The sequence below is a fragment of the Ornithodoros turicata genome, chromosome 7 (assembly GCF_037126465.1).
Source record: "Ornithodoros turicata isolate Travis chromosome 7, ASM3712646v1, whole genome shotgun sequence".
Classification (NCBI taxonomy): Eukaryota; Metazoa; Arthropoda; class Arachnida; order Ixodida; family Argasidae; genus Ornithodoros; species Ornithodoros turicata.
The window spans coordinates 39,876,125-39,902,204 of NC_088207.1; the positions used below are offsets into that span (position 1 = coordinate 39,876,125).

The 26,080-nt window shown below is 44.6% G+C and overlaps 3 protein-coding genes across 5 annotated transcripts in view; 2 read left to right on the forward strand and 1 right to left on the reverse strand.

Annotated features, from left to right (window-relative positions):
* Nucleotides 1-3,451: 3,451 nt before the first annotated feature.
* On the reverse strand, nucleotides 3,452-17,910 carry LOC135401095 (polynucleotide 5'-hydroxyl-kinase NOL9-like). Of its 3 annotated transcripts, none has more exons than XM_064633266.1 (14): nucleotides 17,728-17,910; nucleotides 16,000-16,780; nucleotides 14,984-15,048; nucleotides 13,731-14,239; nucleotides 12,893-12,983; nucleotides 12,729-12,826; nucleotides 10,423-10,456; nucleotides 10,082-10,218; nucleotides 9,413-9,665; nucleotides 9,232-9,330; nucleotides 7,992-8,106; nucleotides 7,229-7,301; nucleotides 4,917-5,050; nucleotides 3,452-4,077 (listed from the first exon to the last, which is right to left on the reverse strand). In XM_064633266.1, coding segments are annotated over exons 1-14 (2,514 nt in total). In that variant the 5' UTR covers nucleotides 17,730-17,910; the 3' UTR covers nucleotides 3,452-3,954. The 3 variants fall into 3 exon arrangements, with proteins under 3 accessions (XP_064489336.1, XP_064489334.1, XP_064489335.1); XM_064633264.1 differs by having other exon boundaries at nucleotides 17,674-17,910; XM_064633265.1 differs by lacking the exon at nucleotides 17,728-17,910 and adding an exon at nucleotides 17,146-17,263.
* Nucleotides 17,911-18,007: 97 nt separating this feature from the next.
* Nucleotides 18,008-26,080, forward strand: part of LOC135401098 (serine/arginine-rich splicing factor 4-like) — a 65,961-nt gene continuing 57,888 nt past the window's right edge. The window contains exon 1 of the mRNA XM_064633269.1: nucleotides 18,008-18,074. The gene's annotated coding sequence lies outside the window, so the exon portion shown is untranslated. The remainder of the gene's footprint in view (nucleotides 18,075-26,080) is intronic.
* LOC135401097 (uncharacterized) lies at nucleotides 19,841-23,006 on the forward strand. Its single transcript, XM_064633267.1, has 7 exons — nucleotides 19,841-20,125; nucleotides 20,350-20,562; nucleotides 20,622-20,660; nucleotides 21,939-22,013; nucleotides 22,150-22,209; nucleotides 22,327-22,377; nucleotides 22,917-23,006. Exons 2-7 carry the CDS (start codon nucleotides 20,488-20,490, stop codon nucleotides 22,956-22,958), a joined length of 342 nt encoding a protein of 113 aa, XP_064489337.1. The 5' UTR covers nucleotides 19,841-20,125; nucleotides 20,350-20,487; the 3' UTR covers nucleotides 22,959-23,006.

A 26,080-nucleotide genomic window follows, 5' to 3' on the forward strand; every position in this document is an offset into this window, starting at 1 on the left:
CTGATAGTGCCCACCAGCATGCTTTGCGCGACGGCGATACGTAATCAATGACGTAATGGCTCAGGTCGTCTATAGCATGCACAAACCTTGTCGCGTTAGTCTCAAACCACTAGTCTCCATGCGCTTCTTAGCCTCGTTCCCAGTGACGACACAACAGCGGTGGACTGCTAAATTCGCTCTTCCCATTGGGATGAATACTGGTGGCCGCCGTCTTTAATGAGTATGACAGACGATAACGTAACATTTCATATAACTAGTTATCCGGTAAACATCAGAGTAGCGTGTCAACGTTCGAAAGATCAAGGAAAAAGAAGATTGTTGTTGTTGTTTGTGTTGTCACGTGAGGAGTGCTGGCCGGTGCGATATCTGTTCTACACAGGTTCCCAAGCGCAAAAAAAATGAACGGACACGAAATGGACACGAAAATGAAGGAACTCGGCAAACAGCAGTCCACACGAGCACAGTTCCTGTGACTACCACGGGGTGGCAGCATTAATGGCGGCGCCCATTCTTTGAATCGCGTTTTTGTGCATATGATCGGCGTGCAGACTTGGACAGGTGGATAGAGGACAGCATGCAGGAAGGAGTGGGAGGAAAGGGGGTTAAAATGCGTCATGGGCCGCCTTCAGGGAAAACTGCAGACATTCGCCTGTACAGTCTGCAGGAAAACCAAGGGGAAGCCTCAGGGGAAGCCTCAGAGAGCGCAGACGGTGGTAGGATTCGAGCGCACCGCCTCCCAGTCTTCAGCATGACCTTGACTACCACCAACGCGTGGACGCTTTTATCCACTCAGCCATGCCGTTGATATTGAAAGTAATACACTAATATAACCAGTGAAAGTAATCAAATGATTATCATGACAGGGCTTGTGATTCCCCAGCGGCATCGTTAACAGGGGCAGGGAAGTAGCGAGCAAAGGAAGGAAGGTCGGACGGAACCCTGGGCTTGGGAATCTGCTGTGCGGTTGCATGGTGGGATATCTGTGTGCATGCGGGCTGACTGCTTGTATCGCTATTGCATGAAGAAAGACTTCTTTGGTGGCAAGATATTAAACCTTCGGTATGAGTTTACTATTGCTCTTGTCCGGCCTCCCTTCTCTCTGCTTACTGGCAAAGGCGCTTGGAACCCTCGAGTAGGAAGAAATTTTCACAAATGGCGCCCAACGTGGGGATATTCCCCCATTCCCTGGCCCCTGAAGGTGAAAACACTGCAAAGGTCGCTACCGCGATACCTGTGCGAGGAGGAGCGTCCTGTCTGTCTTGTACCGGAGGTACATCGGTCGACTAATGTTAAGAGCGCCCTTAATCGCCGGAGGCCAGCACAACATGAAGCTGAACGTCTTCAGGCCATGTCAGTACAATCACCACTCGATACACTTCGCCGTTTGCGTCCAGAATTGCTTAATCAGCATCCAGAAGGTGCATCGGTACGTCAGGAGGTACATCGGTACATCAGTCGACTAATCTTAAGAACGCCCTTAATCGCCGGAAGACGGCACAACATGAAGCTGAACGTCTTCAGGCCATGTCAGTACAATCAGCACTCGAAACACTTCGCCGTTTGCGTCCAGTATTGCTTAATCAGCGTCCAGGAGGTACATCGGTCGACTAATCTTAAGAGCGGCCTTAATCGCCGGAAGACAGCTCAACATGAAGCTGAACGTCTTCAGGTCATGTCAGTACAATCAGCACTCGAAACACTTCGCCGTTCGCGTCCACAATTGCTTAATCAGCGTCCGGGAGGTACATCGGTCGACTAATCTTAAGGGCGCCCTTAATCGCAAGAAGACAGCACAACATGAAACAGAAAGTCTTCAGGTCATGTCAGTACAATCAGCACTCGAAACACTTGGCCGTTTGCGTCCAGAATTGCTTAATCAGCGTCCAGGAGGTACATCGGTCGACTAATCTTAAGAGCGCCGTTAATCGCCGGAAGACAGCACAACATGAAGCTGAGCGTCTTCAGACCATGTTAGTACAATCAGCACTCGGAACACTTCGCCGTTTGCGCCCAGAATTAATCAGCGTCCTCCTTCCCTGGGTCCTCCAGACATTATCATCAACATGCAGGCGCAGCGAGGCGTGCACGTTGTTGCCTCGGGACATAGGGGAAGACAGTAGGCTCTAGGCAGCTGAAGCAAAGGTAGGTCAGACCACTGGGCGGGAAGAAATTTCCGCAAATGGCAACCAACATAGGGATATTCCTTTTCTCTGGCCCCTGAAGGTGAAACCTCTACCAAGGTCATTACCACGATGTCCGTGCGAGGAGGAGCGGCTTCCGATACCCGGCTTCCCTGCTTCTACTGTTGCCCAAGCTCTCGTTGCCAGATGGATTGCACGTTTCGGCGTCCCGTCAAACAACAGACCGCAGACGTCTGTTTGAATCTCACCTCTTTTCCAACCTGATGAATCTTCTTGGCACAACACGTTTTCGCACGACAGCTTACCATCCTTCAGCCAACGGATTAGTTGAACGGTTCCATCGACAGGTGAAGGCTTCTCTCACTGTCGCACTCACGACACCTATCGTCAGACACAAGTTCTTCCTGTTGTTCTCCTTGGCATATGATCTGCCCTGAAAACTGATCTGCACTGCTCCTCTGCAGAACGGGTTTACGGCACCACACTCCGGTTGCTTGGACAGCTCCTGCACGCTACTGGACCTGCCTCCAATGCAGGCATTTCAGACATCACGCTTAGTGGCTTCGAGCGACAACAAGTCTGTTGCGACCTAAACCACCACATGCTCCTACTATGTCAAAGTCTTTGTCAGCCAGGACTTGACAAACTGCACGCATGTCTACATATGTCGAGATGCCACTCCTGGACCACTTGACTCGCGTTACAATACCCCTTTCAATGTTCTCGAGTGCACCGCCAACACCTATGTTGTCCTTATCAGTGGTTGTCATGAAGTCATTTCCACTGACTAGCTAAAGCCTGCCTACAAGGCTGACGGTCCTGCTTCTGCAGTGCAACCATCGCATTCATCATCACCCCCTGCGCCTCCTTCCCGAGCCTCAACTCTCTCTGACCCTGGGAAGCGAACACGGCATGTCGTGTGCACTGGTCTTGCCACCAGTCTCCTCTGCTCCCACTCGATACCCTGATTCAGACTTAATCTGACTAGAGGGGGAGCCATCTGTAGCAACGACGAGAGTAGTCATGCGGCTCTCACACATGAGCGTGTCATGCTGTCCACCAGCGCAACAAACAGAGAAAACCTTGTCAACCCACGGACAGGATATGTCTATAATGTACTCCCTTAAATGAACTATGTTACAGAAGAAACTAGGTCCATTCTTTTCTAAAGAAAAGTGCTGCACCAGTTCTCAAATACATGCGAGGTCTATGACGAAAAGAATGCGTGAAGGGTTGCAACCCTTGAACTAGTTCAGGAGGTGCAAGCGAAAAGAATGGCCTTACTATATTACTCAAGAACTCAATTACTCTGTATGTCACAAAGCTCACTGTATTATGCACAGGAAAAAGAGATGACGTATTTGACTCAACCTCTAGCCATAATTCCATATGTTCGACCATTCGACGACCATTGTATAACTGCCCTTCTATATGCTCCCGATTGAACTCCTGCCTAAATCGTATCGTTTAAATATCTCACGTATCTAACAGTTGTTATGTCTAAGTAAATTATTGTGTTACGAAGGTTACACCTGTGTTTGGCCTCTAGTTCATTCTGCTCCCAGTTCTCCAGAAGCGCTCTCTACACCAGTGGTAAGGTGAGGTACCAGAGTAGGGTGCAATCCTTGCGGAATGAAGCATTGTTTCCGGAGCCTCTTGAAGGTCCCGAGTTCCTCCAGCCTGCGTGTGGCACAGTACCACGTAATTTCCGAAGGTTCATGTTTAGTACCGGGCAATGCCCTGCTGCACTGATAGTACACAATAAATAAAATATTTTGCGTGAAGAAGAGTTTCACAGATTAGGAGTAAAACCTTAGTAACAGGGTGATTCACTCCTTGACCTTGTTTCCATCTGATTGTCAGAGTAAGATGTCACTTCGCTGCAGGCACTGTTTGCAAGGTAAGGAAGTGACTGTCCTTTCTTCAGGAAGCGAGCCTGAAAAGATATAGGAAAGATGTTACTGTCACAGGGAGGAAATACATGCAGTACACAGTGCAACCTCGACCATCGAGAGATGGTTTAATGGCCTCATTTCCGAGCAGCACTCTGCCTTTTGGTACTTGAGTGGCACAAGATACATCACCCAAACATATTTACACTACCATGCCTAGCACGTCTGTTTTAATCCATGTTGCTGCTCTACTTGAAGATGGAACACACTTGGACATCCAATTTGTCCTTCTCCACGAAAACAAACACCTGTTGAAGGTCTCACTCTTACACAAAAATAAGGATCTCTCGTGCACGTGTATTAAAATTTTGTATCGGTGAACGAAGATCTTACAGAGGCAAGCAATTTGTCCGCATTAACCAGCTCATTTTCTTCTGATTCATTTCTTGTTTCTTTCTTATCATTTCTTGTTTCTTCCAATTTCCTTCTTTTTTTTCAATGTCGCTATTAAAGTTTCTTCAATTACACTTTGCCACTGAAGGACCACAAAATTGGCATGAAATTGTAGAACACTTATTTGAAGTGATTTTGTCAGTATTTTGTCTTTTGTCTGAAGGACAAGGTCTGGAACTCGCCGGGCTACTTAGCGTAGCTTGTTTTCCCTATACTATGGTTTTATTTTAAGGACCAAATAAAGGAAGAATACATATTTGTGTGATACAAGAAATACGTTAGCAACTGCTGTACCTTGAGATTGTACATCAAGTAACTCTAGTGCCTGCCACCTAGTGACATAGAATTTGTAATTCTGAGGTAGTTTACCCATTTCTTATGAGTGCATTTGCCAAATGCAGTATCCTGCCCAAATACCTACTGCAGTTACCTGTTTTGTTAGAAGGACCTCTGGGATATTGATGCATCCTTTGATCAGAGCATTAACTTCTGCCAGTCTGTGCTTTGGCTCAGGTGTTAAGATGTAAAAAACTTTTTCTTTGGGGTGGATGGCACGCACAATGCCTGAAGAAAAAATCAATTTTTTAAAATTTCTTTTTTACAAAAATCACAGGACTGTTACCAAGTTGTCATGCCATTTGGATGGAAATTACTGCTGGGGCACCATTTTTCATTATGGCCTCTTTGTTGTGCATTGCATAGTAGCTGCAAATGCAATGTGCATGCAATAATGGTGAAGAGCACCAACCGTTACCAGAATGGTTTAACGTCATAGCTTGATTCTTCCACCGCCACTGTACTCTTTATACATAGGGCCTGACTTTTTAGGGTTAAACCCGTATCCGCCCGATATTTACCCCCCGAACGAAATCTGTAAAATTCGGGTTTAACCCGAATCTACCCGAAAACATCAGGGTCGCCTGGCACACTCGTAAGCGTGCATTAAAATAAAGTTTGATAACATTGCTAAACATTAGTTCCATGTTAAGACAAATTTTTATTAAACAAAAAAAATCACCCGAATTCCTGACGACAGAATATGCCGTAACGGGATTTAACCCGAATACACCCGAATTTTCAAATGAAAAATATCACCCGATATTTACCCCCCGAATTTGGCCAAAAATAAAACCCGAAAAAGTCAGGCCCTATTTATACACCATTGCACGTGTAGTAATTATGCAATGCAAAAGAACACAAGGAAAGAGTAGCGATGAAAACTATTAGAGCTGTGCGAATAGCAAAATTTCCATTGCGAATCGAATCCAAACAATTTCTTCAAAAGGCGAATCGAATTCCAGTAATCAGAAAAGGCCCAATTCGAATAATTTCGAATATCTCATGGTGACATATTTTGTGGTGTTGTGCTCATTCGATGATGTTCTGCTCCAAACTTGTGAGCCTTTTCATGCAGCATAACATATCATGAGAGAAGGGTCCCTCCGTGTTGTGTATGGTAGACTGCATTAGTGGGATGAACTACATTGTGAGTTAGTCAACATGATCCATGTAGCCTGCTTTGTGCGTATCTCCTAATTTTTATGTCTACATTGTGAATTTCCCGTGCTTTTTTTAGAAACTGCTCATATTTCCATCTGTTACTGAACATAACTCTGAAAGTTAGGAGTACATATACTGGAACATGCAGTGTCCAGAGTAGTGTTGGCCATGGGGTCACAGAAGTTGTAGACTTTAGTGACAGAATACTGTAAGCAGTGTAAAGCGGGCTTCACCTAACACTCGAGTGTAATGACGTGAAGCCGACTTGCAGAACGGAGCAAAGAAAAGCAAATTGCGGTGACGTGAAGCGGGCTTCACTTAACTCTTGGATGCAATGAGGCGAAGCCCACTTGCAGAATGGCGATAGCGATATCTCATTTCAGTACTATTCGAAAAATATTCAAAAATTTCGAATACTGAAAATAGGTTGTGAATAGCATTCGAATAGCATCAGATATTCGATTCGTATTCGAAATTTCGAATATTCGCACAGCCCTACAAATTATTGCTCCAGCCAGAAACTACAAAGGTCACTGTTTCTTTTGGTGGCATGATACCAAAGATCAACCTTTGAGTGGTCTCCCAAATCAAAACACTGCCCCATCAGGCATGACTGTTACAATACTGTTGCAACTTGGTTACTTTGCATTAACTGAGCTTTCCGTTCCCAAAAACTGCATGTCGCCTCAACTGCAATGTCACTGTAACATTACAGGAGCATTGCTTCTGTTCTTCTGCACATCAGAGGTGTATCTCGTCCTGCAGCATAGGGCTCTCACCAGACAACAACAAACAACAGTCAAGCAATGCAATTTGCTTCATGGGTATGTCGCAGGAATGAGACGACTCACATGCAAAGCATCACAGAACGGTTTGCTATCTAGTGAACGTGAAAGAGCGCAGACAAGCTGGTGCATACTGAGTGCTGGAACCGGAGACACAAGCACCTTCTTTGTTCTTCCATGTCTCCAGTTCTAGCCCTCAGTATCTGCATAATTCAGATTTAGGCTCACAGCTCAAGCATCTTTACATTCTTATGCTACAAACGTTACACAGATATGTCAGTAGCCACAAGCAATAAATCAAATGCAAATATCAATGTAACTAAATATGCTAGCGGGCCAGTCCCAGACTGCTATCCGAAAATTCATCTGCAAGACATGTTCTTGTCTCAAGTTACCCTTGTTGCAAGAAGGGATTTACTAAATCATGAACACAAATTGCTGCTGCAGCGATACATACCAAAGCCAACACATTCATATGGAGGGTTCCCTTTCATAAACATTGGGTAGCCTTCCACTTCGGTCTCCAGAAGCTATGAGAGAAAGAACATGGTGACAACTCAGACACTGCTTAACAATATCACCTTGGCAAGGCTTGTGTTTGTTAACACTGCATGAGAACAAAGTACTCGTAGCCCTAGCCAAGCTGCAGTTATTCCGCATTGTAAAAAACAAACACGAGCCAAAAGCACTGATGTTTCGTATCTGGCTTGTGACATGGTGAGGTACAAAGGTTTCAAGGTCTCCTCCCCCCCCACACACACACTCATACCACTCAAACCAACTTCATGCTTGTTCGCCACCAACAATGCAAGGCAGCATTTGAGAAGAGTTATAAATTGGATGCACGGAATATGAACAGGATAGACATAAGTACTTCAGATCCTTAAAATTTGAAATGGTATCAGGAGCAAATGAAACATCAGAGAGCCACACAAAAAGAAATGTGAGGTTCAGCATTGGCTTCTGAAACATGAATTGGTAATGATAATCTTTCAAATTTCTGAAAATAATGTTTGCGCTGCAAAATTTATCAGCCTCATTTTTAGTGGCACTACAGAGCGTGTTCTATTAGGCAATGTAGCACGACATTGATGTCTGCCTCATGCAATGTTTTTGCTGCCTCCTAGCATGTTACTTATATATAGCAAACACGGGACCACTAGCACTTCTGAGGCACATCACATGTTGTAAAATTCAAAAACTGGACAAACGGTACTCACTGATTCTTTTGGTACTGTACACAGAGCCACAACACTCGCATTGAGTACATGTAACAGATCCTTCTTTTGTACAGTGCAGCTGTGCTCATGAATTGCAACAGATGACCATGCTAGTCTGCAAACAAACAAAATTATTAGTATTAATTAGTATAACTACTCCACAGCTGGAACCAATAGGCTTACTCTTTCCCCATTTTGTTATAAAGAAAGGTATGATTTCCCCATATCTCCTTCTCTGCAGTATAATAGCATAATTCCATGAGGGAATCATGATCATGATCCATACGCAATGCTAACAGATGTATGGATACACAACTGATTTGCATTTCGACAAGTTCTTGTAGTGCTTAGTTCATAGACAACACACATACAAAAAATATTGTGTGTTCACACAAAGCCATGGATAGCAGCCCTTCTTCAGCCCATCTGTTCAGTTGGAATGTGTCATTGTGCTTGTCTTAATTTGGCTATCCAATCAGGAGGTGCGTAGTCTCCAGTTTCCCAGTGCTTTTGTGTTATGGTTCATGACAAAGAGCTCTCCTAATGCTATATAGAAACCACCATGCTAGAAACCAAGATGGTAAAGAAGGACACCTCAGCAACTGAGCTGATATAACACATACGGAGGCTCTAAACGGTACGAAGTCGGTAGAAGTCGGTAGAAACGGTACGGTGTCACACTATCTCCTACAAGCTCAGCACGCTGTTCTCACATGTCACTGCAGAAGATTTCCATAGTACAACACCCTTTCCCTACAGAATAGGAAGCAACTCAAGCACTAAAGACAAAAGGGAGACTGTGCAAGCAAGCTGATATGAACTCATGGTGAAGGGCACCGAGAGACACGATTAAACAAGGTAGGACAAAAAATTCTCAAAAACTCAATTTGTTGTCCGTCCTTGTTTGAAAGTGTCTCTCAGTGCCCTTCACCACGAATTCAGGCACACATGTTTATAGCAGACGAGACAAGCACACTTCACACATGGAGCCCAAAGGAGAACATGGCACGGATTTGATTACAGTTTGCAGTATAGATCTTGCATTGTACTGAAATCACTGTGTGGTTCGCACAATAAATTAAGGTCTAAGCAAGCTGGCAGTGTGCTGCGATGATCTCTGACGCACCGATAATTTCACGGTACAGGTGTCGGTGGTAGAGACTGTATCGAGCTCCGATGGACAACTGCGACAGGAATATGAAACATTCGAAAATAATGACGAATATCTTTGCCTTTTTACCTGTATGGTGTCAAGCTCCAGGGACAGAAAGCCGATGAGCACTGCTTTTGGCTCAGGTAAGACAACAGCATTCCTTGTCTTAGTATTTGAGGTTGTGAACTGCAGCAGAGAACGAAATTTAACTAGGTTTCAGTGGAGGAATAGCATGTATGACAATAGCATGCATACAAACACCACGCACCTTGATGATTTTCCTTCAACTGCTCTCAGGTGGTGAGATGCAAAGCTTGAACCCAGCACAGCATCATGGCCCTCGGGTAATGCATCATTACGTGAAGAAAGCCACCCGCAAGCCATGTGTACCGTTGAGGCATTCAGGAGGGGAAGGTCAGTAGGTGATACAGACCCGGCCAAATTGAATGCAGAAACTAACTGCACCAGGTCTGTAGGGTTCACCCAACGTATTATGTCCACAAAGAGTGACATCCCAATGCCTGCAAAAAGTGAAAGCGTATGTAAAACAACCTCAACATTATAGTGATAAGAACAAGAAGTTCAATTAAATAAACAGCTCTAAACTTATTTAGGCGTTATTTTTATCAAAATAAGCTAACCAGAAGTGCTTTTCAACAAGTTTCAAAGACTACAAGAGGACACCACAGTTGCAGAAGGATAAGCATGAAGAAAGAGCAGACAGATGCACATATTATTATTGATTTCTGGGCAAGCTGCCCACCTGCACAGCCTGTACGTGTACGTATCCCAAGGCATGTAATCCTAATTTCTATCCCTCCTGACATACAGTAATTTGTTTTAGTGTTTCCATGCTCCTTGAGCAATCCCGAATGTTATTTCGTTGTTTCTTCAACATGCTCCATAGTAACTGTGAGAAGTATGAAAAGAAGATTACCGTAAAGCCATCCCATTGTGTTCACAACAAGGGGGCAGCTTGGAAAATGCTGGTTCTTGTATTCGACCAAGCAGCGTATTGCATTCGAGTAAGAGTCTGGGGAAGCAGCTGGAGAGACATCGCCCAAGAAGTACATTCTGCATTGAAAGCATAGCATAGCCTCATGGGAAGTGGGTATTTTAGGTAATAAGCTTGTCACAAGGTTTTGCGCTACGTATTATAATATTACTAATATACCATACTATAATAATTTCAGCCATTTAGTGTGTCATGCGGAGCATTGTGACTGGAATGCAGCGCTTTGTTGTTCTCCTACAATGTACAATGAGTTTTGGACTTACTTCTCAGGTGTACACACATGAGTAAAAGGAGGCCCTGCAAAATACAAGTATTTGTTCAAAACATCACTGTCCCAAAGCATTAGCAATGCCATGACACTGAAGCATCCAAACAACTCTTACCATCAACACTCTCAATTGACTATGGCTTTTATGCCATTCCGAGTGACTTAGAACCTTGCTTGGCACAGCTTTGAGACATTCACTTCACAGAAAGGACATACAGTCGAACCTCGATATAAAGAAACTCAAGGGGAACATGATTTCTTTCGTTGTACTAAATATTTTGTTGTATCGAGACTGATGAGATATGGCTGCCAGTTGCAACAGGGAATACAAAATACCGCAAATTTCGTTATATAGTGCTTCGCTATATTGAGGTTTGACTGTATTACTGCTTCTTCAAAATAAGGTCTATTGAGCATTATTTTCTTCTTTGCAAAATTATTTCCTCAGCTCTTAAACTGTTCCACACTTTAAAATAATTTTTCTTTTTTGTCTCATAGACACTTGTTGAAGATTTATTTGTTTGTTTGATCATGCTGTTCGCCACATGGGTGTTACTGGGACAAAAAAAAAAAGAAAAAGGGAAAAAGTTTGTGAACTTACAATAAATACCATGATTTAAATAATATGGAGATGAGTGCACAATGAACAGGAATACGCTGATCAAGCGTTATGCACACAAATCACCAATTACCTATGCATTGCAAAACGAGAAAACCTGAGACAGGGAGCAAAAGGGACACAGCACAATATGTTCTCTTGAGAATATGTTTCCCTGTCCCTGGTTTCCTTTTTTGCAATGTCCCAGCTTGCGTGCTCCCCAGCACTTTTGCCATACCTATGCATGATGGAAACTATAAAACCAGGGTTGTACATAACCTAAGTACTCTACTCAAGTTACTATATCTTAAATACTTTTGGGAGTAACTTGGTATCTTACAAATACCTTTAAAACTCATTATTTAGTATCTGAACTTTCAAGCAGCAACTTGTACTCATTTCTTATGCTACTGCTAAGACACTCGCCTCCACTTATTTTTTCGGAAAACAGGAAGGTCAGGAAAAAGATTAACCTTGTCTGTTTTGTTTGGGTGCTACGTCACATACATGTGCATACATTTAATCTCATATATTCCGGGGCACCCCTGTCATTCTGCGGAGAAGACTGCAAAAGTGGGCAGCCATTTACGTTTAGTAGATACGCGGGATAATGTGTTGGGCTGGAAGGCATGCTGATGAAGGTTCGTGGTCTGGCAGAGACAGGGAAGAGGAACGATGTGGCATGGGGTAATGGCGAGAAAAGACCGCTAAAAATTTTACCGCTTGATATCAACAAAGGTACAACTTCAGGAAGGAGGTTTGTACCCCGAAACCCCTCCGCTGGCTACACAACTGGTGTATTTTTCGCAGAGTTTGTTGATTAAAACAATATATGTAGCGTAAGGTGGCTTCCTCATGTACATTTGTTTTCTGTGGCTCTTCCTCCTCATCTGATCTCATCGCACAGCATCAGGTATGTGTGCGAGCGACATTATCGGGCAATATGTCCGCGAAGGAGAGCAGGAATGAAGAAGATATCGCGGGGAAACCAAAGTATCCAAACGATATCCATTTTATCTTCACTTTGGTAGTATTTTTTTACAGTAAATTTCACAAATTGTAACTGAATAGTATCTTGAAAGTAATAAGCTACTTTCGTGAGTTTGCTCAAATTTAATACTCTACTCAGTTACTTTCTTGCCTGGTACTCAGTAACTTAGGTACTTTTTAAAACATCTTATACATGCATGAATAAAACTACGAACAGTTGGGGCACTGACAATATCGTGAGCAGTGCTGGGATCCATGATATCCTGAATCGTGAATCAGGGTGCAGAATCAGGGTGCTGATATCATGATATCCTGTCTCTTCAGCTGTTGATAATTGTTGACTGTTGACTAATGCAGTTCCATGCATTGCTTTGCTCTTTTGAGTGGTATCAGCAGCATTGAACAGACTGTGTTGCTCCTTTCCCATGAACAGCAGCAAACAGAAAATGAATGGCTGGTGATCGGAGGGTTAGCTTAATTTCTACGGTGAGCAGGCAAACGAGGTATGTGACTAAGGTTATTTCAATCAACTATGGCTCTGTGAAAGTACAAACGTTGAAACACCTGGTTATTATGAACAAAGGGTCTGAAAACCTTGGAATTTCAGGATTCAGGCTATGCAGTTCAGGATCAAGGCTATGCAGATGCATCGGGCATTGGGGGATGCTCTCTGTTCCCCTTGAACTGTCTGCAAGTGCAGATACGGTACTCACCCAGGAGTGGATGTGTGACTTTGACAAGAGAAAGAGTCCCTGGAGGTGAGAATTCTGTTTGGCCTGGATCGCAGTCAAGGTAGATCACGGCGGAGCACCTGATGGAGAGGGTCCTAAGTACTACCGATAAGGAATGAGCTACAGGTAAACGATGGCATACTTACACATTGAGCAAGGAATTTGTAAGCTGCCTTAGAAATGTTGACTTTCCAGAATTTTTCATCCCACATACAACAACATGGGGAATCTGTTGCTCTGTATAAAAAGGAGGAAAGGAGGAAAAAAATCGGTGGAATAAAACAACTGTGAATAGATGGGTGTACCTACTGCAACTGGTAACATTTTTTGTAATGCGCACACAACACTGACTAATAGAGTAACTCTTCTTTAAACATAATTGCAGTGACACCTCGATTCACGAAAACTCGATTCACGAACGGTTTACTTCCTGGAAAGATCGTTCATAAATAGAGGGTTCATAAATAGAGCCTGAAGTTTTCGGGAAATATTTTTTTTTAAATTCCGGGGGTAAAAATTGGGTAAATAAACACGTGCTCTAACATCACGCAAATTCAGGCAAAAAAAACTTCCAGTATGCAAAACTCAGGGAGAAATCTGGCTCAGTTACTCTAACTAACTGTACTGGTTTGGTACAAACAGTGATGTAACTGTATTTGCTGCCAAACAAGTTAGTGTGCATTCCTAAAGACGTCTCAGTGTAGGCAATTTGCCGTGTAAAAACTGGGTTTCACCATAAAGAGGCAACCTTCAATTCGGGGTGCAAGCTCGGGGAAGAATCGGGCTAAACCCTAAAACTTCAGGCTCTATTCATAAATCAAGGGTTGACTGCAGATGACAAGAAACAGAATAAGGTTTCAGTATGAGCATATATAGAGTTCTGGAGCCTGCAATGATCTGTTGCACGAGCCAGGAACTTTGAGCTATGAAGAGTAATGATGGCACAAAATGGTCAAATATGGCCATGCAAGAAATATCACCAACCTGCAGAAGTAGTAGCTTTGATGAGTTTTGTAGCCAAACCAGGAAACTGTGAGCTCCAAGGATGATGATCATCTTTTGCAGACTTCAAGTCAAAGCCCATACCCGCGTGACTGCTCTCCAAGTGCGGCAACTTGACCAAGTTAGCGATGACCAACTCTATTGCTGGCCAACGTCCTTCTGCCTTCTTTAGTAGGACCACGGTGGCGTTTCGATCAAAGTGGGGGGACACTGTGTCCCATGACCCAGGAACCAGCTGGTTTAGCTCTTGCATGAGCTTTGAGTACACAGAATCGCTCTGCGGGGCCATGGGTCTCATTGTTGCCGGCGGGGAGAGCAACCCACACTGAACAAACAAGCCATCCTTGTTGTGCGGATTTGCAGGAGTCAGGATATATCCATCGACATCGAGGGATCCGTACAGAACACGCAACGTCGCACGTCCAGTCAATCTGAGCATTGTAGGTTGTCGAACAAATGCAAGCAGTAGCTTCTCCTGAAGGCTGAAGACCCTGTGAAGCACAAGTGTGTATGTGCAATGAACATAGGAACAAAGCGAAAGCACAATACATTACTGCAGTGGCCTTGTATTGCACGCTAAAACGCCGTAAAGGATATGGCCGCGCAAGAAATGTATGGAATGTAATGGTGCGTGTAATAAGTAAGGAACATGTATCACATTCATGCGCCATAAGCTCTACGACAGCAGTATCTTCATGCTTAATGCAAAAGTGGTTCATTTTACAACCCTAATACTTCACCATTTGAGATGAAGGAGCATTTGGGGAATACTGGGCGGAACCCTAATTTCTGATCTTCACGGCAGAGCTTGTGCAAGAGTATGCAGAACTTCAAGCCCGAGATCATGACATGTGCGGCAGATTCGCAGGCACCTTCAGTGCAATGTACGTCGAATGTCAGGGACAAAAGTGAGCACATGGAACCTATGTGGAACATTGTTTCCCAGTATGTTAAAGTTTGAAAATTGCACGTATTGAGACACTTTAAATTCGTGGATCTTATTTGTTGCAAATTCCAATGCCAGTGTAGCAGCCACCGCTTTGCGGCCGGCCGACAACGATGAAGCCGGCCAGCTACGCACCTACGCACGGCACGCTAAGCGGTGGCTGCTACACCAGTATTCTTCTGGCAACGTATATAGCATTTTGCCACACTTTAGTTTCACACACAGAGAAATGGTTGGTTGCAAAAACAAAGGTTACTACTTTCCCAGTAAAGAAGGAAAACTGACGTACCTCAGGGTGTGCTTGCTCTGTTCGGGGTGCAAGCTGAGTTGCGAATAGCCCTCCTCTTCATTTTCCTACAGCAAAGGCAAATCGGCTGTGCAACTAGTACATACATAGAAAAATTGTGAAACAGAAAGCTATGCATACACATGGAGACATCCAGTAGAGTGTGACGTTAAGAATGAAATTCCAAGCATGAGAATCAGTAACTTGGTGACAAGATTCGACTATGCCACACAGTTTTACAGGCCAGAGTAACCTGTAGTAAACTTCTCTGACTCATATTCATGTAGTGTTGCATGTTGCACACCTTATTCCTATTACATCCAAGTGCACATGACATGATGTACGTATGTGACAACTGATACTCCTGTCACACGACACTTTCAATGCAGATCGAATCCGATCCGCATTAAGTTTCTGAAGAGCGTTCGGTGGGCGATGCTGCTACATGGTTCAACTCAATGCATATTGAAAGGTTGGCTTGTCGACAGGCAGCGCTAACAGCTCTAAGGCAGCCACCGAGACACTATGCTGGGGCTGCAAAGTACGTTTCTAAAAAGTCGAGAATAGCCACAATTTGTTTCCACGTCGTGCTGTTTACTAAGCCTTTACGGGGGAAGCAGTGTCGTGAGTGGTCGAGATTAAACAAATTTGCAAAGGCAGTCGCCCGTCATGCGCAGACTAAAATCGTTACCGTGATATTTCATGGGCCTTTATAGGAACATTTGAAAATTCGTGTATGTTTTTGTTTACTACCACAAATTCACTGAACTGGATCGGGTTTAAGCAGGATGGGGGGGACAGGGATGTAATAGATTCGAGCATTAGCGAGGATGCGTGTGAAGTCGTGTCAGTGTTGCTTTTGAAATGCACGAATGAGCTTTCCTGCGTGGCTGTTCCAAACTTTGCCAGAAAACTTCAATCCAATCTAACTACCAATGCGAAGAATAGTGTGGTATGTCTCCCGTTACTGCAGCATTAACGGTCACAACCTTTCTAATAATAATAAGTATGGTGCTCACACTATCAGCACAGTATGCACTGCTGTTGGCAGACGTGTGACACCAGTTTGAAGAGTCCATCGGCTCAGTGCAGTCCAGTTCAGTTTCATCTTCACTCGCAGAACTGGCACTTTCACTTGCATTTACCTCTTCATCACTGCTATACACATAGGCACCCCCAAAGTAATCCGTTTTTTCCTCATAGTCACTTTGGTGTTCATCTTCAACATCATTCGTTTCCTCGTCGGAGTCCCTTTGATGTTCATCTTCAACGTCAGGTTCAGGGTATTCTTCCAAAGCAGAGTCCTCCACCCGGGCCAAAGGTTCTTCTTCTAGCTTGCCTAGTTGCTTCAGTGCATCTAGTGATAGTGGACCAACAGGCCCTTTTGAACTTTTCTCTTTACTTGCTCCCTCTCCACTCACACGGCTGATGCAGTGGGAAATATCTGGAGCTTCCTGATCCCCTAAGCAGCCCTCAGATTCTGATCTCCGTCTATTGTGCTTGGCCAGCGCTGTTTCCTTGGGCTGTCTAAATTTGTCCTTCTTGTGCCTAAACTTCGATGATTTTTTACTAGGCTTTCCAGCTGAATCCAGCCGGGATTCATAAGGACTAATGGTGAACGTGTGTGGACTTTTCTTCGTCGTGTCAATATCAAGCTCGACAGTCCAGCTTCCACTTTGTTTTCGCATCTTCTTTTTGTGGTGCCTCTTAAGTTTTGCTTTCACTGTGCTTGTGGAATGATGCCTAGATGGAACACGCCCAGGAAATTGTTTTGCATGCTTTGGCTTCATGTTGTATTTCCTAGAAAAAGGAGGACAAGCACATTTTTGTAATGTTGTAATGTATATATAACAAGAAAATCGCTAATGAAACAAATTTATAGTTCACAGTTGTACCAAACAGCTGCACGAGTGTATTATGGAGTGGTATTCAGTGGTTTGTCCGGAACCACCAGCACAGGGGCAGGTGTCTTGCCGTTACATTGCGATAGCTTTATGCACCATTGGCAGCATGTGTCTAAAGCTGAAATAAGCCACCTGTAGAGGATGCACGGGAAAGAAAGGGACGGCGTGTTTGTAGGTACAGGGGGTTTGGGTAATTCCTATTACTGGAAGTTAGTTACTGGGTATACATGGCTCGCACGTGACGTCACACCATAGCTTTACCAGTGCTTTTTCCCTTTTTCTGGAGGGCCGGTGCAAGCCATCTATATTACACTTGCATGCAGTACTTTGAAAGGTCTTCCACGCTTATTGTCTTGACGGACGAGAGCGCAGCAAGGGCACAGTATATGCTGGTCGCCGCTTCCATCTCATCCAGATATGCTCATGTTCCACTGTCTGCTGCTATCCCCCACTATGCATATTCCAAGAACATTGCCTCGTTAGTGTTATTTGCATTGCACGGAACCATGCTCACGAGGACATATCAACATGGGACACAAATGCTAGAACGCACTACGAACGTCCGTTCCGCACAGTAAAGAATGCTAATCGTACTGTCTTTCATTACAATTTCGCTAGTGAACGCTTATGTTTCTTCTCCGTGTCTCCAAACCGCTCCAAACACATGGACGCGGAGCGAGGGCGCCGTGTAGTACACAGACAGTTTACTCTTCTTGAACGACTGAACTGCAAGACACTACACTCCCCCGGAACTCTCAACCCCATTAGTCGTATCGTTTATAAACTTACTTTCGATACAACACCACCAAATCAAGAAACACGTTGACGACACTAGCTACATACATACAACCCGTTGTTGGCAGTTGTTGGCCGTCACAGTGGCCGTTACCATGACACCGTGACCGCGATTAGCAACTGTAGCAAAATCACTAAAGCGACCTCAAAAGGTTGTGAAAAGTGAAACTAAGATCTTATAATCCCTGGTATTTTCCAATAATATTCCTCGTGTGCACCCCAAACCGCGGTTTTGCCGGCGGCGTGTCTGTCGCGCCATCATCATCAGCGCCGCATGCATCGCAGCCAATCGCAGCTCTCGCCGGACGGTTTGTTTCGTTTTCTGAACTCTGCAAGGCCTGCAAAATTTGGACCATAGACGTACCAGTCCGCAGCGTCCGTCCACAGGAAAAATGGTGAGTCCATGTCAAACCGAAAAATTTGCGAGTTCAGTTATTGTGTGTATTGTCATTAAGCAGGAGAACTACGTAAAGGCTCAAGTTCAGGGATTTTGGTTCGGTTGTGTGTACGGAACAGGATGCAAACTTTCTCAAGGGCGCATTACCTACTTTTTATGGTGCCCAGAACGTCACAGGCCAGAAGACGAATTAACGTCGCATAGAAACGAAAACAACGAAAAGAAACCCCGAGTTTTTCACCAGTGTTTCACCAGTTAGCTTGCATTTTGAGTCTTATAAACGAAACTAAGTTTTTTTTTTTACTACAAAGTTATAAACACAACTCGCAGATGGGGTCTGACCCAAGCACACAGACACAAAGCATGAACAAAATGATTACGAGCATCGTGTATCACATTCGCGTGTAGATGGAATTTTGAATACATTTGCATCACATATGAGGCAGTTTTAGCCCTCCCTCACACATTTCTTCTCCTTGTCCAAGCGCCTTAAGAAAAAAAAATAATAATAGCGAGTTTTAGTGAATCTATTCAGTCAAACAGTTCGCGAACGGTTTGACGGATGGCCAACGAAACGAGGGACTGACTCAGCACTGAATGATCAGATTGGACAGGACCAAAACCGCTTGCGAACCGTTTGAGTGAAAAAAGATTAACTAAAACTCGCTATTCGTAATAACGCTGAACCGTTTGCCGAACCGGTTCGGAACAGTACTTTAAATTAGCCCCGGTTCAGCTCCAAGGTGACAAAAAAGCGTATTATATAGTTCGGTTGGGTTTCGGTTCTGGAAAAAATAGCAGTTCCGCTCCGGTTTGACAACCTAGGTGTGGGGGTTTGGACGCTTTGCACTCCCCCCTGGAAGCACTTTGCCCATTTGGCAAAAAATCCTGGGAACGCACATAGACACGATCCTCAATGTTGAGGGACGTGGTTTGGACTCGTACTTGCGGTATGCGTTGTTCGCAGTTGCCACCCCATTAATAACAAAGGTAAACTGCGTCCACTTACCACTGCATTCACCGATACCACTATGTTCGCGATTGGCCGGCAATCTACTTGGCTAATTTTGTTCGTACGAAAAGTGTTGAGATACCAAATAAACGAATTTTAAAGATCAGCGCTGCTCGGCCGCTGCAAATAAAGCCCCTCTATACGGAATTCTGTATAGAGGGGCTTTAGCTGCAAATGCTCCGGCGGCGTGACGTCACTCGCTAACCGGAGGAGTGAGAGAGCGGCGCTCACAAACGGGCCGTCTCTCTCTCAATGTCGCGTCCTGGTTGGTTCTTAGGGAGTGACGTTTTCTCAGTTTTCCAGAGAGGGAATGGACCTTTTTCACAACGCTCCTGTGCATGCACTGTAACCCTGACGGCGCAGAAGAAAGTCCCCTACATATTCAATAGATGGCGCCAATATGGCGCCGGCTGTGCTTTGGCACCACAGGGGGGCCAGAAAGCCGCCATTTTTGTAACTACCCCCAAGCGGTCGCTTTCCGCAAAATCGCCATCTTGTCGTGTTCAACGTCACGGAACTATCGCCCAATCACATCTCGGCTTGGCTTGTTTTCTTTATTATGTTTTGTTTCTCCGTCTCAGCTGATCCGTGTCATCTGCTTCGCTGCTTTCGACGTCCGCTTTGACTTCGCGTGTTTGGCTATTGAATTGCTGTTTGCTTGCCACACATGCCACTTCTGTGACAGGCCATGGTAGTGTGTTGTTATTCCGGTTGCGCTAATCGTTCAGAGTTTGCAAGTAAAGAATCTGGCGTAACGTACCACCAGTAAGTATATACCCCTGTGCTCTCGGTTTCGATTCGTCTCATTATGTTGCCTTTGTTTGTTCTCGGCGGTACGTTTTAGCTTTCCCCGAGACGAGTCCTTACGATTGCAATGGGTGAATGCGATCGGGAGACCGGATTGGGTGCCAACGAAGTACAGCCGAGTGTGCTCAAAACACTTCAGGAACGAGGACTTCGACAGAACGTCGCTAACACGCGTGCGCCTGCGGGAGGGTTCCGTTCCTGTCGCACATCCGTCGGTTCAAGTTCACCAGGTACGTTTCGCCATAATTATGGTCGATAATCAATTGCATATAGCCACACTATGGGCCCAGAGCTTGGGTACAAAGGGAATTAATGCAAGGGACATGTTAGCGGTCAAATTTGCCAAGTATTTGCTCGAGGTCAGGCCCTTTGACCACAAAATACGTTCACCAGTTCTTTTGTGTCTTTGGTGTTTAAAAGTCTGGTAAATACAACTCGTTCGTTGTCACCTCAGGAGGAGCATGACTTGCCAGCCAGACGGGAACCTAGCGGGCAAGAACCAATAGGCGTGTGCACGCCTGAACCTGGCACACAAGAGCAAATTAACGTGAGCCTGCCTGAGCCTGACACACAGGAGGAGATTGAAGTGAGCATGGCGTCTGGATCTGACACTCAAGAGCCAATGGATGTGGGCCTGCTCGAAGCAAAGACACCAGAGCGAATCCATGTGAGCACATATTTGAAAGCCTTTCAAATGTGATGCCGAACAATAGTATGCCGTTACAGGTAGACAGAACTACAAGCACACCTCTTGTGTCTGCTGTGGTAGGTATCATTTTTTTAGCATTAACCGCACAGTTTGTTTCACGAGTAAATCTTTATGGGTTTGTGCTGCCTTCATGTTTTTATTTGTTTTATACGATACATCAATTTCTCAGTCTTGCTTACACTTAGTGGAGTGAAAGATGAACTGTATCGCATGCTAGTCCTTGAGTTAGTTAGCAAGCTTCCTATTCATTGTCATCCCCAGTTGACCATTAGGTCTTACTCAGAATTGAGCCACTTGCTCTGTGGCAGTGGTTGCCCAAACACTGGCCTCCCTTTCTCTTCTCCAAGTGTGTCATGGTTTGGTTTTTCAGGCTGTACAGAAGTTAGACCCAAGGTGTTATGCTCTTACTCATAATCGTGTGTAGGGAATCAACAGCTCAGGCTTCACTACTAAGCCACCTACCGCAACTTCAATGTGAAGCCTCAGCAGCACAAACAAATGAACCACAGATGCATTGTGCCTGTCATGCACTTACACATTAGGTGCCTGGCTTGCATGTCACATGTATATAGTGTGCGACATTAAAAACTGATCAGAGCTCTTCATGAAGAGAGCAATAATCCTAAACCAGAGAGTATCTATGTTTCACATGAGTTACAACCAGGTGCTACTTTTGATGTGACACCTGTTTGTAACCCAAGTACCACAAAGGTAGCCTCCGGTTTCCGTTTATCAGTCTCACTGTGATGCACTCTGATCAGTTCTTAATGATGCACCCTGCAATATATCTATGGCATGACGATCACACAGAAGAGCAAAAATCATGAGAACACAGTAGGATTTAGTTCGGGCAACTATATTTGAAAAGCATTTCCAACGACCATAAAACCACATAAAACCCACTTCCTCACAGGTACCCCAAACAGATCTTGTACAGATTTAAACATGCCCTACGCATGAAAAAAACACTGTTCACTTTAATGCCCATCAATCGCATTTTCCATTAAAATTTCGCACACTGGGTCACTGCTTCGAAGACTACTCCCGCACGGTGTAAACCGAGGTTGTCCGCTACCCCCTCATATCTTGGCTTTAACATGGTGTTCAATGGACCAATCCCAGCATGCGCCTGGCATTTGTCCATACTGGATCCCAACCGCGAATAATCCTGGATCCGCCCATGCTTTCCACGATACAGCACCAAACTCCATCTACAAGTGCTGCAGGACTTTTGAATCTTTATTTGGAAGTTTTCGTTTTGTTCTGATTATCAAGGGGCCCTGAATGAAACAGTGTTTTAATGATAATGGTTCTTGCGTGCACTCTCCTTCTAGTCCAGCCCCACACCAGCCAAGGCTTCCAGCAGTATCAGTTCCGACACACCAGGGCAATTTGAACAGTCGCGCACGGTAAGCCTTCGGAAGTATTGACACTAGGGGCTTCTCTCATTCTCTCTCCACCGCAAATCAAATGTAGCCTTCCTCTTTGCCTCTGAGTATTGGGACTTTACACCGCGGTTGTGTACTTAATTTAATTTCTTTTCAGGGCTCTTCCGTTTGTCTGTTCACAAGCTTGACTCCGAACACTAGCAGGCCTGACCCCATGGTAAGGATTGTGCTCTCAGCGGAAAGACTAGGATGTACATAACTAACGCACAGGGGTTATGATCATACTGAACATCCTGTGTACTACATTTGTACTGCTATTTCCACGTCTTTCCAGGACACAACCCCCAGTGGCTCAACTCCAAGCACCAGCAGATGTGAACCTTTGGTAAGAATTATACTCGACGTGGAAAAGAATTGCATGTTCATAACTAATACGTTAAGATTCCACTGTAGGTGCTGACTGCACCATTCAAGTATATGTTCCAGGAGCAGGCTTTCAAATACCTTATTTCATACAGTACAGGTGCATAAGGGAAAACCAATTAGACTTGAGCATACAGTTTAAACATATTATTGCCCCTTTCACGTCTACATTTCAGTACAGTGCAGTGCCGTTAGTTGCAGCCTGTTGTATAGTTACTGGCCCGAGGAAACATTTCTCAAATTATCTGTTGCCAGCACTTATTGGTGTTAGCAATGGGTATGAGGGTAGTCTGAGTGAACTAAGAGGGACAGTCTTTCTGACAAAACTGATCTGTCTCTGCTGCAGCGATGCTGGCAACACTTGTAGCCTAATAGTTATAGTTACAAAGCTCAGAGAGTGCTCTATATCATGGAGGGAATTCCCAGCTTGGTATGCATGCTGCTGATTATTACTAACCCCAATACTTGTCACAATGAATTGTACTGTTTGAATCAATAAAGATGGATTTGATCAAGCGCAATGGCGTGGAGAAACTTCTGTGATCTGCATGGCTGACTTTTTGTCATCTACTGTGACCACTGCAATGTGGATCTCTCCTCTAGTGAGTATACGCACAGTGTGTCAAAAAAGGAGCAGTGTTGTGCTACTGTGTCTCGTGATACTAGGTCCTAATTCACAAAGATATAAGGGTGCGATTGCTTCCATTCAGTGCTAGGTAAATACGTCAAGAGTGCTCATAGTAAACAGTTAAATTCGAGACATCCAAGGTCTGTTTATCTGTACGAGTGATACGCTGAGAGCTGGCAGCTCACTATAGGCAGGCTAACTGCCGCATCAGATGTTTTTTTTAAATTTTAGTAAACATAATGTTAGGACAGTAACTGTAGACCTTCATACTTTCTTCGAATAGCCACCATATGAGTAGGTCCTGTACCAGACAGGCAATCATGCTGTGTTGTAAAGGAACTCTGAGCAAGCAGCTCCTACATGCACCTGACCAGAAGCACAACCTGTGCATGACTGCATGGCCTTGCATGTGGCTGCCACGTACTATCTAAATTGTTCACAGCTGAGTATTAATGAGGTTATTGGTACCTGTTGTCTCAGGCGACATCCTCTGAAGACACGCCAGTAAAGGCCTTCCTCAAAAAGGAAGTCAAACGTATAGGCAACCTGCATACCCTCAGCAAAAAACGAATCAAGGCCTTGCAGCAGGCACAAAGACGCATCAAGCAGAAAGTTGCAAAGCTACAGCATGTGATATCCCATCTCACATCTCAGAACATTTTACTTCAAGAACACGCAAGCTGCCTCGAAAACATTGCCGGTGCAAACAAGGACTTGCTGATGAGGCAGTCAGCAAAAAGTGAGGGGACAAGCTTGCCTCATAAGTACAGCCCAGAGTTACGAGCGTTTGCACTTACCTTACATTTCTATTCGCCACGTGCATATAACTATGTAAGGCAGGTCTTTGACACGTGTCTACCCCACCCACGTACGATACGGAAGTGGTACCAGTCAGTCAAAGGTGAGCCAGGGTACTCAAAAGAAGCGCTGTTAGCCCTGCAGATGCGTGTTACGGACAACAACCAGAAAGCACTGTCAACTGTATGCAGTCTTATGGTTGATGAGATGGCGATTAGGAGGCATGTCGAGTGGGATGGGAAAAGGACTTATGGCTTCGCAACCGTTGGGCCAACCTCAGAGGATTCTTGTGCTGTAGCAAAGGAGGCATTTGTCATCCTACTTGTTTCGTTACATGAGCAGTGGAAGCTGCCGATAGGATACTTCCTTGTAGATGGAATAACTGGCGAGCAAAGAAGTAACCTTGTCCTTCAAGGCTTGTCTCTTGTGCACAATGTTGGAGTGAAGGTTGTATCTGTTGCCTGCGACGGTGCTGCAGCAAACTTGTCAATGTTGCATAACTTAGGATGCTCGCTGCAGTTTGAAAATCTAAGGACCAGCTTTCCCCATCCTGACACAGCCGAGCCCATAAGCGTATTTCTTGACGCTTGCCACATGCTGAAGTTAATACGAAATGCATTTTCTCACTTCAAGTCCTTCATTGATGAAGATGGCAAGGAAATATCATGGGACTACATAGAGGCACTCCACTCACTTCAACAGAAAGAGGGGCTCCATGCCGCAAATAAACTAAGGAGGGCGCATGTTCAGTGGCAGCGGCAGCCCATGAAAGTCAATCTTGCTGCAGAGCTTTTAAGCATGAGCATTGCAGATGCCATACATGAGTGTCGTGATCTAGGTGTATCAGGGTTTGAGGACTCGGAGGCAACTGAGAGGTTCCTGAGAGTTATCAATAATGTGTTCGATGTGTTGAACTCCGTCAATATGCACCAGAAGTCATGGAAGAGGCCGCTCTGTCCGGAAAACATCGAAAGGGCACGCACAATGTTTCAAATAGCCACAACATACATTTGCAGTCTACGGAGGAGCAACTCTGGGCCACTTCTTGTGCAGACTAACCGGAAAACTGGGTTTCTTGGTTTAATCACATGCTGCAAGAGTGCCATCGAGCTCTATGACTTTCTCCACTCCAAGAACCTTGTGACATACTTCCCAACACATCGCGTCAGTCAAGATCATCTGGAACTGTTCTTTGGTTTAGTACGTTCGCACGGAGGATACAACAATAATCCTACTGCAAGGCAGTTTGCAGCAGCATACAAAAGATTGATCATTAACACCGAAGTGGAAGCCTCTCAAAAAGGAAATTGTTTACCACTCGAAAATGTCTCCATACTGCACGTCAGCAGCGCTAGACAGCCCCTATCGGAAGACATAATTAACTGGACATCAAGAGGAAGAAGCATACCTGCAGAAGAAGTGACTCTACAGGAGGATCTACGTGAGCATAACTACTTCTCAGACCCAACGGAGCCATCAACTTTTTGAAAGAGTGATAGTGTACATTGCAGGACGCATAGTGTGCTACCTATGCGAGTATCTGAAATGTGACATCTGCATCTCCCACCTGACAGTCCGTACACCTTCCCTCTACCATTCACTAATACAACAAAAGGATTACTTTCACAGACTTCCCTATCCATCTGATGATGTGATCACCATTTGCAGGAAATCTGAGAAGCTGCTGCGTGCAGCTCTTTTCCAGGAGGGCATATCATCGGCAACACTTCTGCAAAGGTTAATCTTACAAGTGCTGGAGTCTATGATGGACAGGGGTGTGTTCAGCTCCATACGTAATGACCACATGCTCGAACAGACGTCACTCGAAAATCACTACTTTCATCTAATACGATCTATTGCTCACAAATACTTAAGCATACGCATTCATCACGCTTGCAGACTACGTACAGAAGAGTTGCACAAGATTAGATGCCGGCAAATGTACACTAAGCTTACCCAGTTCAAAGGACAATAGTTGCCTTAGGAGCCAAAGTACATGCCACTGTTATTTTGTTATTATATTTGCCCTAATAAGTTGTTGTTCCCAATGATAAATGTGTACTAATTGGGCCATAATACTGTCATCTGCATTCATATTCCAATACTATACCCAGACGTTGCCCCAGTCCTGAAGCAGTGTCAGCAAAAAGGATTTCTTAGCATGACAGGAGAGAGCAGCCCTACAGCTATAATTACAGGAGAAACGCAAGTACTGCAGCTGATAGACTGGAACAAACGC

Excerpts from the sequence above, each read along its gene's own strand:
- LOC135401095 (XM_064633264.1), bottom strand. The coding sequence starts at position 17,729 with ATGTATGTAGCTAGTGTCGTCAACGTGTTTCTTGATTTGGTGGTGTTG. Across the intron at positions 8,107-9,231 it reads TGGAGCTTGACACCATACAG|ACTAGCATGGTCATCTGTTG; the intron begins GTAAAAAGGCAA and ends GTTTGTTTGCAG. Across the intron at positions 5,051-7,228 it reads ATATGAATGTGTTGGCTTTG|GCATTGTGCGTGCCATCCAC; the intron begins GTATGTATCGCT and ends TTTTTTCTTCAG.
- LOC135401097 (XM_064633267.1), top strand. The coding sequence starts at position 20,488 with ATGGCGTCTGGATCTGACACTCAAGAGCCAATGGATGTGGGCCTGCTC. Across the intron at positions 20,563-20,621 it reads AGACACCAGAGCGAATCCAT|GTAGACAGAACTACAAGCAC; the intron begins GTGAGCACATAT and ends ATGCCGTTACAG. Across the intron at positions 22,210-22,326 it reads CTAGCAGGCCTGACCCCATG|GACACAACCCCCAGTGGCTC; the intron begins GTAAGGATTGTG and ends ACGTCTTTCCAG.